Source organism: Neopelma chrysocephalum, unplaced genomic scaffold (genome assembly GCF_003984885.1).
Source record: "Neopelma chrysocephalum unplaced genomic scaffold, ASM398488v2 Primary Assembly neopelma1_147, whole genome shotgun sequence".
NCBI lineage: Eukaryota > Metazoa > Chordata > Aves > Passeriformes > Pipridae > Neopelma > Neopelma chrysocephalum.
In genome coordinates this window covers 12,404,614-12,418,284 of record NW_020897809.1, presented here as the reverse complement: position 1 = coordinate 12,418,284, position 13,671 = coordinate 12,404,614, and the positions used below count along the sequence as shown (strand labels likewise).

The 13,671-nt window shown below is 39.3% G+C and overlaps 1 protein-coding gene across 2 annotated transcripts in view; it reads left to right on the top strand.

Annotated features, from left to right (window-relative positions):
- SUCLG2 (succinate-CoA ligase GDP-forming beta subunit) overlaps positions 1 to 13,671 on the top strand; it is a 119,673-nt gene that overhangs the window by 69,591 nt on the left and 36,411 nt on the right. For both annotated transcript variants that reach the window (XM_027700806.1, XM_027700807.1), the window contains one exon: positions 439 to 581. In XM_027700806.1, the coding sequence (XP_027556607.1) occupies positions 439 to 581 (143 nt within the window). The remainder of the gene's footprint in view (positions 1 to 438; positions 582 to 13,671) is intronic.

The following is a 13,671-nucleotide window of genomic DNA, read 5'->3' as shown; positions in this document are numbered from 1 at the left end:
GTCCCCAAAACTGAGTTGTCTGTGTTACACTAATATAAAGCATCATCTGCTGCTATCAGAGTATTGGGAGGGGAGCTTAAGGAGTCAATTTATCCTTCACGTCTCATGATGCAATCACTGTTCCCAGAAGTTTTTATGTCTCTATTTTTAATAAAATCAGCAGGTTTTGCATTTTTCCCAGTTACCATCCCAGTCTTCATACATGCTTAGGGGCAGGTGCATATCTAAGTCCTAAAGAAACCTAAGTGTTGGTGTGTTTGCACCAGATTTTTAATTATTTGTTGTGTAAGATATCCTTGGATAGGTACTGATATATTTAGAAATAGATATGTAACATTTTGAGCCGTGGTATGTGGTTGTGCTGACACATTTTAAGCCTTTTCACAAATCTTATGTACTTTCATGGGAAAAATAAGCACTTGATGTTTACAATTACAGTCAATGGAGCTGGACTTGCCATGGCAACATGTGATATAATATCCCTGAATGGTGGAAAGCCAGCCAACTTCTTGGATCTTGGTGGAGGTGTGAAAGAAGCACAAGTGTACCAAGCATTCAAGCTGCTGACAAGAGATCCAAAGGTAAAAATGTTGAGTTTGGACCAGAAGCTTCCTCGTGCAGCAACACAGCTGTGTAGGACCATGGGAGCCCTGCTATAAGACTATGATTAGTGAAAAATACAGATAATGGTGGGAAAACTGAGGATGAGTTACCAACAGGGTGATCTGGGAGGAAAATTATTTCGGTATGAAGCACTGGAATGACTTAGTGGCTCCTGATTCATTCTCAAGTTTGCTGGTCAGTCATGAATAGGAACTTTTTCAGGGCAGTTCAACACCAAAGTGCCAATGTGGCAATGCTGGGCACTGAAATGTTGAACTTGGAACATCTCACTCCTAAAATGGAATTTGTGAGTTTTAGATACTTAAAATGTCATTCCTAGCAGTGTAGTACCACAGTAGACTGAGAAGGAAAATGGGAATTAAACAAATAGCTAATTCTAAAGGCTCATTTGTACTCCTTTAAGCTCGAGGTTTCTAAAATATCTGATTCTGCACTGCAGGATAGTCTGTGTTTAATTAACATTCCCACGCTGGAATCATAGCCTGGAACATTCTGACACTTCCTTTTGCAGATGGAGGTGCAGTTGCTCTTTTCTTTTTTGAACAAGAGGAGAAGACATTAGTTTGTGTGTATTGAGTAGAAGTTATTTCTAGAGATGCATGTTGGCACGTTGAGGTCACTGGTCCCCTTTGCAGACAGAACTGGAATATCTGCTGAGAGAACATTGATCAGGCGTGGGCTTTGGAGCAGTGCCAGCCTGACCATCCTGCCAACATGGAGTTCTGCTTTTGTGTGTAGCCAGAACTTAGTTGCTGTTGATATTTTTACTAATGGAAATCTGTCGAAGGGCTTTGATTATCTTTCCCATCTCCTGCACCCAACATCACTGCCGAAGTCCCTATTTCAACATATTGCTTCTTTTTGTGGATTTATGTCCTTTATCTCACTTTTTCTGTGCTTCCAATCGTTTTTCTCATGTTCACTGTGATGTGGTATTAGCTCCTCTAAATACCACCTTCCTGTGAAAATTACATCACTGTAATTGCAGTAGTAAGTGACAAAATGTTGTGACTTTTTAAATAGAGGTGGATATTGTTTGCAGCAAAATTTCAAGGCAAAATCGGGAAGAAGACTTACAGTATAAAGTAAGCACAAGTCAACTTCATGTTGCAAGCTCTTTGCAGTTGTAGCTCTCCTTGCATATTTTTAAAGCACTTAGTACCTTGATGGCTCAACTCTACTAGACAGGGTGATCTGCAATATTTAAAACATTTTGCACTCCCATAGGCCTGGGTCACACTGACCTTTTGTTTGTGGAAGTCTTTCCAAGAACCACAGGAAGAGAGCTGGCTGTCTCCTTCTATGTAGTGATCTTATGAGCTTGAAGTCATTAACACGCCTAAAAGAACAGACTTGGAAAAGTAGGGAAGCGAAATATCTTGCCTGGGGTAGAAGGGAGACAGGACTTGAGAAGGGACTTCAGAATCATGATAGAAAACTGGATAGTTTGGTGCTAGTGTGGTGCTCGTAGGCTCTGCTGTGCTTGTCTCTGTGTGAGTTCTCACTGATCTCAGGACGTTACAGGAGGATTTGGTGGTGTGTGTTTGAGCTGCTCTGCAGTGTGTGCTTCGTGTGATGATCAAGGTTTGGCTGAGATGTAATTTAGTTCTGAAACTCGTGTTAGTGGTAGAGAAGCAGGTGCAGTAAAGTCTTAGATACACAACTTGGCTGGTGATTATCACCATGCTAAGTAGGTTCTACCGTCTGCTGCAGCACAAGCAGCAGGTATTAATTCTGGTGATGGAGGTTACTGAGTTTAAACAATTTTAAAACAAAAAGGCATTTCAGTAGCTCTCAGCTATGTAACATCTGCATGCCCAGCATTTGACTTGTAAATGTATCCTTCTTCTATTATACATTCTGCTTATATATTACTGTTTAACACTAACTGCTCACACCAGGGCTAGTGAAGCTCTGCTACTGAGATGAAGAAAAAGGTAGCATGGAAAGGACCTGGAGTAAGCATTGATACTGTGGCTGTGCCATCCCTGGCACTGACTGGCTGAAGATAGAGAAGGCAAAACATTTCATGTTTTATTTTGTTCTGTTCAGAAAATACAGTAAATGTGTGTTATTTCCTCTCTTGATACACCATGTCCATTAGCTCACTAATTTAAAGTAAGATAATTAAATGAATCCTCTCTTTTCTTAACTGATAGTAAGGTTTCAGTCCCAGGAGTCTTTGTGGCTGATGCAGCATTCACAGTTGTATCTGGTCAGTCATTTCCTTGTAGTCTTTAACTTGGTTCCCACCTTGTTTGAGAAGATAAAAATTTGTTCTTGGGAGCTTGAGATTCAATTAATTGTTGTAAATGTCTAAATGTCTGAAGACTAAAGAATTAAAAAAAGTCTTCAGAGCTATAATGTGGTGAAGCGCTTCTTTTAGTTGTGCTGAGATGTGGCACTGCAGAGTTAAGGACATTGCAAGAGAAGAAATCTTGCAGAAGGAAATGTTCAACTGCACTTTGAAATAGATCTCTCTCTGTATTTAGTTATCTTTAAAATGTCTACTTTGTATTAAAGCAAAAAAAATCTCACAAAAAAACCCCCCAGGTATGCCATGATTTGATATAGTGAAGCTGAAGATATTGGTTTGGGGAAAAATGAAGATCTTGGCTGGTTTGCTGCTGGTTTAATCTGTCAGTTGTCAGTGTCTATAATTCTTGGGGGGAAAAAAGTGTTTTGGGGGTTTTTTTTGTTGCAAAAGGTTACCCACTGGCTTTTGGATGGAAATGCTGTCCCTGGAATCAGTGACCCTTTTATATTGTTCTGGTCTTGTTTGCAGTCTGCCATATCTAGGTTAGACAGGCCATGGCAATGATTCTGAATTCCTTTCTATTCTGTCTAAATTCCACTTGCCTTTTTTTCTTTCTTTCTTTTTTTCTTTTCCTCCTTCCTGCCCGTCTTGTTTCTATGAATTTGTGCTGTGCATCTGCTTTGGCAGGAAATAAACACTTTCCTCTTTTTAGCTAGTAACAGGAAAGGGGAAGATGGCTCAGTTCTGGGATTTCAAGCTGCTGGGAGCAGTGGGAGCTACATTGATCTGCTTTGTCCCACAGTGAGGCAGAAGAGGTTGTTTTCTTCAGTATTTCAGAGGTTCTGGGTGATGCCTGGCTCTCCCCTGCATGTATGAAGTGCTGCTTCAGGCATCCCCAGTGAAGTCCTCACCCTTGAGTACTCTCACATGCTGTTGAGCACACTGAACAGGTGCTTGTTTTTCTTCCTGCTGAAGATCTGGTTACCGTATGATGACTGTTTGTAGGATTCAACAAGGTTTTGAAAAGAGTAAAGCTGAAAAAATACCTGCTCCCCCTTGGATCTCCCTGGGCTGCAGGGGCACAGCTGCCTCACCACGGGCTGCACCATAAATCTGTAGGATCAGATAACCTTCTCTGTCACACATACAGCCTATGTCAGTGTGCACATAATGGAGGAAAAAAGGAACTGTAAATAGCATTCAGTTATGGACATGAAATAGAGCATTAGAGCTGAATTTGTTTGAGTTGTCAGATTGCCTGTCATTGCAGATAAGGCAGGGGAGCCCTGTTCTTACTGAGTCATTAGAAATCTTTTTGCTTTCTCATTCACATATCATGCTCCCTTTACACACTTCATTACCCAGCTCTTCTTTACACAGCATGAAAAGTTTTTATGCCTTGTGTGTTTTCCCGATTCTCACAAGAGGGTGAAGCCTCATGTGCTGGTTTGAGTTCTCTTAAAAGCTGCAGCTGAAGAGTTACTGTGGTGAAAAATATCTGTGTGCTAAACCATATGGTTCTACAAGTCCTAACTGCTAGTCCAATGTTCACACCTCTGTGTGGCCCTTCATAGCTGGGTATCCGAAAATGGTGGCACTTGAATTTAGTGAATGCTTTTGAAAGTTGAGGCTCTGTCGGCTCTTTTTACCCCTCTGTGTGAACTGTGGGTTATAATACTCGTCTACCACAGATTACTGATCAAACACTGATCAAAAATTTTATAGTTTGTTTAAGAAATAAAATGTTATGAAAATGATAAAAGTTATGACTCTTTCTTCGCTGCTTATTACAGAGCCCTGTCCTCCTGGCAGCTTAGCACTCAGCACTGGTTTTCTGAAAGGGCAGTATTATTTTCTTTTAAAAAGTCATAATAAACCTGTTGGGTTTTTTTGTAGCAACTTTGACATTTCTGTAAGATGTTGTCTAATCAATCCACAGTTTTTGGAAACTGGATCTTACTATACCATCTTAGTATTATGTCCTAATAGCATGTTGAGGGGCCCTTTTGTCTTGGGGGGTAGGTAGAGACCATCCTTCTATTCCAAATATACAAAAGATACACAGTTTGAAAGGGGAACCAGACACAAAAAGGCGAAGGAAACCTTCAGCTAACCTGGGCAATCTGCTCAGTGTGTGCCTTGGTCAGTGAGGTTTAACTGCAGGAAAGGAGTGTAGGTGTGTAGTTTGGCTGTACTGAAAATTGTCCAGCGAGAAAAGGTAGTTGAGTCCTACAGCAGTTTATTTTAGGAATTTAGAGTCTACCCAGCACCACAACTTTTTTAAGAACTACCTAAACAAACATTTTCCAGGATGTTTCAGGAACAGCTGACCCTGCTTTGTGGCCAGCAAATGGTCTGGAGCTTTCTTTTTGTGTTTCAAAGAATAGCCCTAAACATAAATCTGTGATTAGCAATTTTGTATTGGCAATAATGCCTTGGCTTTGAAAGTTTAAGGTTACTCTCATAAAATGAGAATTTGTGGAGGTAGAAAAGACCTAGGAGGGCACAGAAACATCTTGCAAAGCTGGAAAAAGTTCACCAAGGCGTATTGTATTTTCTGCCTGAGAAATTTGTACAAATACTTTGCCTTTAGCCAATGGAGCAGTTCATGGTTCTTTTATAGCTACTGTAGGTTTTGAGTTTATAGTAGTAATTTAGGATTTTCCCACATTTTTATTAGCACTGAATCATTGAGAAAATACAGACTAATAGAACTTTAACAAGGGTTTTTTCTAGTATGTCTTTGCAGTTTTGCAGAATTAATGTGAAATGACTATTCATCTTTTAAAATACTTCCAGTATTGAAAATGCATTCTTTCATCTCATTGAGGCATTTTTAGAGACTGATAGCACATTGCCAATATTTATGAAAATGTGAGGACAATTATGCATTTAAAATGCGTAATTATGCATTTAAAATGCATAATTGAATTGTCTTGATTTATAATCAAGAATAAAATATTTTTCAAGAGCATGTGTAGTATTGAGTCCCAAGTAATTGATATGTAAATATAGTTTAACATGAATCTGCCATTATTTATGGGCACTGACAAGTTGAATGCCTTTTGGCATTTTAAAGTAGGCTATAATGAATCTTAAAAGCTGGATATGAAAATAAACTTCCTCAGCAAGAGGAAAACTTGCAGTGATTTTGTAATCATTTCCTCTGTGGCAGAACGACAGAGATTCACAAATGTTTTCTTAGATGGTAAATGCTGTTAAATTTGTGGAAGAACCACAATAAAAACTGAGCTATTGGGTTTGGATGGAATTTGAAATGTTTGTGTGCCAAGTACCATCTCTGTAGTGCTACCCTTTCTAAAATAGGGATTGAAGAGCAGGTATTTCCATTTCCTTGGAACACAATCTGCATCATCCTCTTGAGACAGCTGCCGTGTGGTCAAGGCTTGTTGCATTTTCCTGCTTGTTGGATGAAGGTGGGTTGGATTAATGATCAAAGTGTTAAAGGGTTTTTTTTTAATTGGCTGTGTTCACCAGCTCTTGGGATTGGAGAATCTGGACTTTTCTGAGGTATCCACTGATGAGCCAGGACGGCTGAGCCTGTGGTGGCAAGTGTTTGGGAAGTATGTGGTGATTATGAAATAGTACATGTGTCTTATAATGTCACAGCCTGGTATCACCATCTCACTCCAAACCAGGGCCTGAAGTGAAAGGCAGTGGATACAGGCAAGATCTACATCTTGAACCCCTTGCCAGCATCACCTCTGGCTGCCAAATGCCCAATATCATGTCCAGCATGGGCGATATAATGTACAATATAATGTGTTTACATGTCTTAGCATTGCCCAGTAAAAGGAAATGCTGTGTATAAAACATCAGAAAAGTGTTTAATCTTTCACTGTGATTTCCAAATTGATTAAATTTTCAAAATTTATATTACTCATTTCCCAATTAGTGAGAATAAAAAGGGAAGATATTTTAGGAATCTCAATTTGGTAATTCATCTTGGTGAGATGAGTAATTTATTGTGAATCTATTTATAGATCACCTATCTAGTCCACTTACCGGAGAATGAAAGACAAATAATCTGATAATACAGATAAGAAATAGTATTTTAAAAGAAAACTTTTAGCTGTCCTTACCTAAACTCCTCTGTGGAGAAAATCATGTTTTTATACTCATTATTTTTGAGTGGTTTGAGGTGTTATGGCTGTCTAGGAAAGTGTTTGTTCTTTCCATCAAAATGAAGAAATTTAATCACCTTATCTCCATCTGTTCCTGATAGAAACAGGCCCAGATGATTAAATGTATATCTCAAGTAGGTGCTTTCAGCCATTTGTACTGGGTTAGGCACACTCTGCTGACAGTGAAATGAATATCAACTGGTTTTACTTATCATTTCATGGAGCACAGGTACATAGGACTTCTTATTCTTCTTACTGATAAGACTCTATTTTGGGAAGAAATGGTAAAACATGACAAAATTAATGAGCATTTTCCCATCATAAAATTATCTTTTAATGAGAGAACAATAATAGACCCTGATTTTGCTGAGGTTTTTAGTATAAAGATATGTCTATATTTTAAAAAAAGAAGAAGATAGGAATTTGAAGTATTTTTTCAACATAAGCTCTTTGTTTCTAAGCTAAAGAAGTGCAGTATCAGGCTCAGTGCTGTGGTTATTGGGGAAGAGGAGGGAATTGCATGAAAAACATGCAGAAGTCACACTTGGCTCTGCTAGGAAGTCTCTGCTCTGGTTTGCAGCCTAATATGGGAAATAGATCCTGATCAAAGAATCACAGAGTGCTTGGGGTTGGAAGGGACCTTAAAGACCTTCTTGTTCCAACCCCCTGCCATGGACAGGGACACCTTCCACGAGCCCAGGTTGCTCCGTAGCCCCGTCCAACCTGGCCTTGGACACTTCCAGGGATGGGTGATCTTGTTCTAACCTAATATATTACTAATTCCATCCACATGGCACAAGCAGTGTGATCAAGAACAATAGGCAGGTCTGGCAAATACGTAGCTTCTACATTAATTAGCATCTTTCTAAGAAAAAGGTCTGTTGGAACATCCACCCATTTCTATGGAAATGGCATTTTGAGGTGCAGTTATCTCCTGTGTTCATCAGTGCATTTGCATAGCTAAGTGCAGGGTCATGAAAAAACTTTGGAAGAGATAAAAATTACTTGAAATATGGCTTAATGAAAGAGGGCAAAAGCTATTTCTTTCCCTTGAATATCTGTTTTGTTTCAGGTAGGAGTGAATTATTTCACAACTTCATTATTAATGCTGAAATTCAACAAGATATTCAAACCTGTTTCAAGTTTTAATATTTTAGTATCTATTATTCTGAGTGGATGGATAAAGCTGAAATAAATTAGTCTCTTCACTTTTAAAGCTTGTCATGTGCTTAAGTACTTGGCAAATCAAGTCCACATCTACTACAAATGAGTAGTTCTTAGTCTTTTTGCCGGAGGTTTAGTTTCATCTTCTAATAAAAAACTATCCTGTTATAGGAAGATGAAATTAGTCCTGTTTCTCAAAAGATGTATTTTTTGTACCTTTTCAATATTTTGACATACTGAGCAGTGTCTAAAATCAGGACTTCAGGGTAGTGTGAAATTCTTTAGGGCAGTGTGAGAAGTGAAGAGCTCACCTGTTCTGCTGCTGCTGCTTTTGGCAGCAATCTGCAGAAAACATGAGGGGTTTTTATCCCCCAGTTCTATCATATGTGCAGTCTGGGAGGGGCTGGGGAAGAGTGTTTCAAACAGACTTTGTGGGCTCCCGTTCCTTCGGTCGCACAGGAGTTCAGCTGATTTAGGTGGCTCCAATATTCATGTTACCAGCTGTGAGTGGGGGATAGGGGTGTGGAGAGTCTGTGTAAAGCAGTGTGAGGGTGAAAGGTATGAGGTCTGCAGAAATAACCACCTCAGTCAAAGCCTGGGGACTGTCTCTGTGAATACAGGGGATTTTGTGGTTATCAAATCCTTATGTTCATACGCCAAACCCGAACTATCCTTGAGAAAAAGCACATTATGTGCTGTTTATATCAGGTACAGGGAGCACATCTGAGTCACTTGATCTTTCAGTGACTTTGGCTCGAATTAGATGTAAAGCCCTGAGCTTAATAAATTTTTGTATTTTCTTTAGGGTTCTACTTAATGCCTTTGGAGGGGGAAATAATTTCCCTGTGGGTTTTTTGTTCATTTCTGTTTTAAACTTTTCTCTCTATCATAAAAATGCACATTTGTTTTTCAGTCCTAAACACCACAGCAGATTCTGTCTTAACTCTGGTGAACAGAAAGCAGGACATTTTTGCTGCCCTGTTTTCCCCCTCCTTTTGTCACATCTTGAAGGATGTTTCTTCTCTGTCCGCTTTAGTCAACAGAATTGAACTTTTGTTTGCTGTGTGGGTACCTTCAAAAGCACTGGGGAGGAAAGTAATCTTAAATATCTGTATTTTAGAAACTCATTCCCTCTCTGTTATTAAAATGACAATATAGATTCCTTTCTAAAATGGGGACAGAAAGTCTAGTGAAATAAATAATTCAACCTTCTACCAGCATGGATTGACTCATTCCTACAACTCTTTAAGGAAAATTAGATACTATTTTTTGGTTTTTTATGCTTACAAATTATCTGGATGAGGTTCTGTACCTCATTCTGGTGCTGGTACTTTCACTGGATTATAGTGGACTTGCCTGTGGTTCTGGATGCCCAAGGAAGGGAGAAGGCAGCAGGTCACTGTGGGGGGCTAGAAGGTGAAAACTGGGCTACTGCTGCCTTTTGGAATAGTTTACATAGCTGGGATCCTATAGAGGCTCTGTTTGTGGAGGGAAAAGTTGATCCCAATTCCAAGCATTTTCCTATGTCTCTGTTATAAAGCAGAATAGAAATTTAAAGCTGTTTTTTCTTTTTTTTTTTTTTTGCAGTGGTAGTACCTAAATGCTAACAGAAACTGTCACTTTAACTGAAGGAGTGTATTTGAAACTCTGAGATCCTTTTAATGGAAACTGTTGATTTCTCCTGGGGTTGGTGGAAGACCACACATTTCAAGGGAAGAGAATTGACTTGAGGAAAAGAGCTGAAAACTTAGTTTTTAATAATTCTTTTTTAATGAAAGAGTATTCAACCATTTTGAGCCAAATTACTTGGAAAATTCCAACTAAAAGACAATTAGTGCCTGTGTAAAGAAAGTCAGGTTGATAATGTCTGACCAAATAGGTTTTGCTGAAATTTCCAAAATTATTCAGATGTTTTCAGTGGAAAAAAAAAAATCAAACAATTTAAAGATTCTTTTTTTTCAAGCAATTAGAGGAGTTGATTAAGAATAAGATAGCCTTACTTGTTTCAAATAACAATTAAATTTGTTCTATTTGACAGAGTGGAGCAGGTAATGCACTATTGCAGGTATTCCTAAGGAATAAAAATACATTTCACTGCTTTTACAAACCTTGAATTTTCTGCAATGGCTATCTTATTCTTTTTCATTTATATACATATTTTTCTCACCAAAAAGGTTGAGGGAAAAGAGAACTGGATTTTTTTTTTTTTTTTAATTTTTGCATGCAGTTTGCTACAGTGAAATGTGAAGGTGGATGTGTGAGTGTGTATGTGACTGCTGCTCTTACACAACTTGTGTGCACCTTTGCACCACCTGTTTTGCATGCAGTGCTGGCTGTTGCTGTGCTTCAGAAACCATTTCTAATTATTTAAGAGTGAGCCTGAGTAACCAGCAGAGCTGCAGAGCACCAGATGTTCATTCCCTGTGAGCGTGGGGGAGAAGGAGCCTCCGTTGCTCCGGTCGAAGCGCTCAGGGCAGAGGAGCCTCTGGCTGGAGCTGTCGTGGCACTGCCACCCTCCCACCAGGAACTCTGCAGTGCCCCAGTGCAGGAAACACAGCAATCCTGCCACCAGTGCCCTAAAAGTGGATTTCTGGGTGGATGACAGGTGAGCTGACCATGGAAACCAGTGTTCAATTCACCAGAGAAGGGACTGAAATCTGTATCTACGGACTGGCACCAGCTGAGAAGTCGTTCAGCGAAAGTTAACATAAAGCTCTGTCCTTTGACAGAGTGATGCCAACTCTGTGACTGAAGCAGAAGCCTTTGTGCAAACTATGGATGGCTCTTGTGAATGGTGGATTTGGGATTAATGGTGATAACAGAGGAAAAGAGTAAAAGCATCTCATTAAGAAAATGGATTACATTCGTGCTTACGTGGTGTGAGTTTTAATCCAGACAAGATTAAAAATAGAAAATGCTGAGGATTTCTTTTTTCTTAAGTAAATCTTGATTAAGTCAACCTCCCAGAATACTGTTACAGGTCTGTAACAGGCAAAAAAAGAAGAATCAATTATTAGGTAGAAATGAATGAATGTGCAGAGTCAATATTTTATAGTAGGTGCTGAAAGCTGAATGCCTGATGCCCAGCAAATCATTTGATTTAAAGGTTTGGGACTGCAATGCTTGACTTCTCATTGAAGAAATATAAAAGAGCAAATTACTATTTGCTGGAAAGTCACAGAAACCTTATCAGAATTGTTTAGTTCCTGCTGCTCCCTGGAGGTTTTCCTCTTCAACCATTGATTGAGTATGTGCTCTCTGAATTGTGAAGGATTTGCCTTTAATCAGAACTTCCATGGGGCTCTGTACAGTTGTTCTGGGATTTTTGTGTGTATTACTTGGAGAGAATCTCAAATCATTTTTGTTTTCACTTAGTCATACAAACTGTGGAAGTAATTGAACTGAAAAGATAAAATAAAAGCAATTAGAGCAAAGATGATGTCTACATATCAGCAACATTCCTTTAACTCTTAATAATGCTGAACATCTGTTGAACTTCAGTAAGAAAAGCAGATGGGTTCAGCCTTGCCCCTGGCCAGTGGAACACCCTCCACCTTACTGACCACTCCAGTTTTAGGCTTTTTATCAAAGAACTCCTTCTGCCACTGGTAATATCAGTGGTCAGCTGTGTCATTCCCTTCTGTCAAGGACTCAAGTCTGAAGCAGTTTTGGTGTATGTTTGCACCCTCCTCCTCTCCATTTGCACCCACACTCCTCTGACACCACAGGGATGGGAGTGATGGTTTATATATAAAAATCATCCAGTGTTAAGCTGCACAAGAAACAGAAAAAAACCAGTGTAGCCATTGTTGGCCTATGACTAGATTTGAGCTTGGATCAGAACAGGCTTTCTTTCTTCATTTCATAAATCACAGGTAGTCTGTGTGTTGGGAGTTTTGACTCAAATCCAAGAAAAAAAATTGAGGTTTTTATGTGAATATATTTACATATTTAATATCCTAAAATAATAACTTAGGCATTAAATCTAGAGAGAGATTTTCTGCAGCTCACTCTGGTGAGGGATCAAATGTACTGTAATCTTCCACCTTTGTCTGACACATGACTTGATGTTTCATTTATTTTTTGGTCCTGATGAGTTCAGTGTGTTTTAACACAGAGCACTCCATGGGGGTCCCTATCAAAAGCTGTTCAACAAACTTGCATTATTCATAATTTACCATTTAAAACCAAAGGAGCACCTCTGACACAAATCTGATTGCAATAGAAACTATTAATAGTATCCTACTGGTATTGGTGCTGCAGTTTTGTACAGTGAGAGATCCTCCCTTTGTTTGAAGTTGAACAATGCCAATACAAGACTGTCCAAGAAAGCCAAGAGGAGCAACTCCACTGCTGAATTCTCAGGTGCAGTAGTTTGTCATATAAATCAAACCCTGTCTAATTCTAGTGCCAACTTCTTGGTCAAAATCTTAGTCCCAGTTTTGAATTTAATTACACAGTGGATAAAGAGCATGAAGTACTTTCATGTTATTTAGGAAATCGTGGTCATGACTACTAAATAGCTTTCATTATTCCCTGAAGTTGGTACAGGGCTGATTGTTTATCACTCACAAAGTCGCTCATTTTCCCCACTTCTTACAGTCAGTGGTTCTGTAAGACCCCAGAGAGTCACAATACCACCCTCAACAGAGGAAGGTGATGTTCATCAGAAATCAGGGGAACTCAGAATCAAGCTGAAAGTGCTGCAAAGGTGGGGTTTTTCCCCTCTCTCAAGAGAAGAAAAACTTCTTAGTGAAAATGATTGCATTATCTCAGTTCCCTGTCTGTTTTTGGTGTACTTCTATCAGCTGATTTGCTCCAAATCAATGCCCAAAATGAATTATTGTAATGTAAAAGAAAATACTGGTTTGGTCAGTTCCTTCTTCTCCAGGTGCATTTTATATTTTATGTGTGATTTTTTTGTTACTTTGAGGAACTGTATTTGCAGAAGGTGGGGATTTGTTTTGGAAGTCAAATATTGCGCTCCCTTTGCAAACTGGGGATGAGGGGTTGGTTGGGTTTGGGGTTTTTTTCAAAGCATTTGTCAGGGCAGAACAGCTCTAGAGGCTTTAAGTAAAGCGCTGATTGCCCTGTCAATCAGGGTGCTGAGGAACTGGGAACTTCACAGATTGATGCTTGACAGAATAATTAGAAAACTGTCACTTGAAGTAACCACTCTGGTGTTCCCTGAAGAAATGTGCCGGTGCCAAATGTGTGCTGTCCAAATCTAGAGGTTAAATGTTCAGTAAGACAAAACATAGCGTGTCACCAGAGAAAATTACTTCCAACATGCTGTGGAAGTGATGCTCCTCAAGCCCCTAAACAGGGACTACACAGTTTATTGAGCTTACCTGCTTTGATCTTGCTCATGTATTCAAGAGCTCTTCAATGAGGGGGTTTAACTTGGTGATGCAGCGAGGCATTATCTAACATTTTAGATAGCAGAGGGTCTGGAAGGGTTTCAAGAAAAAGCACATAAAG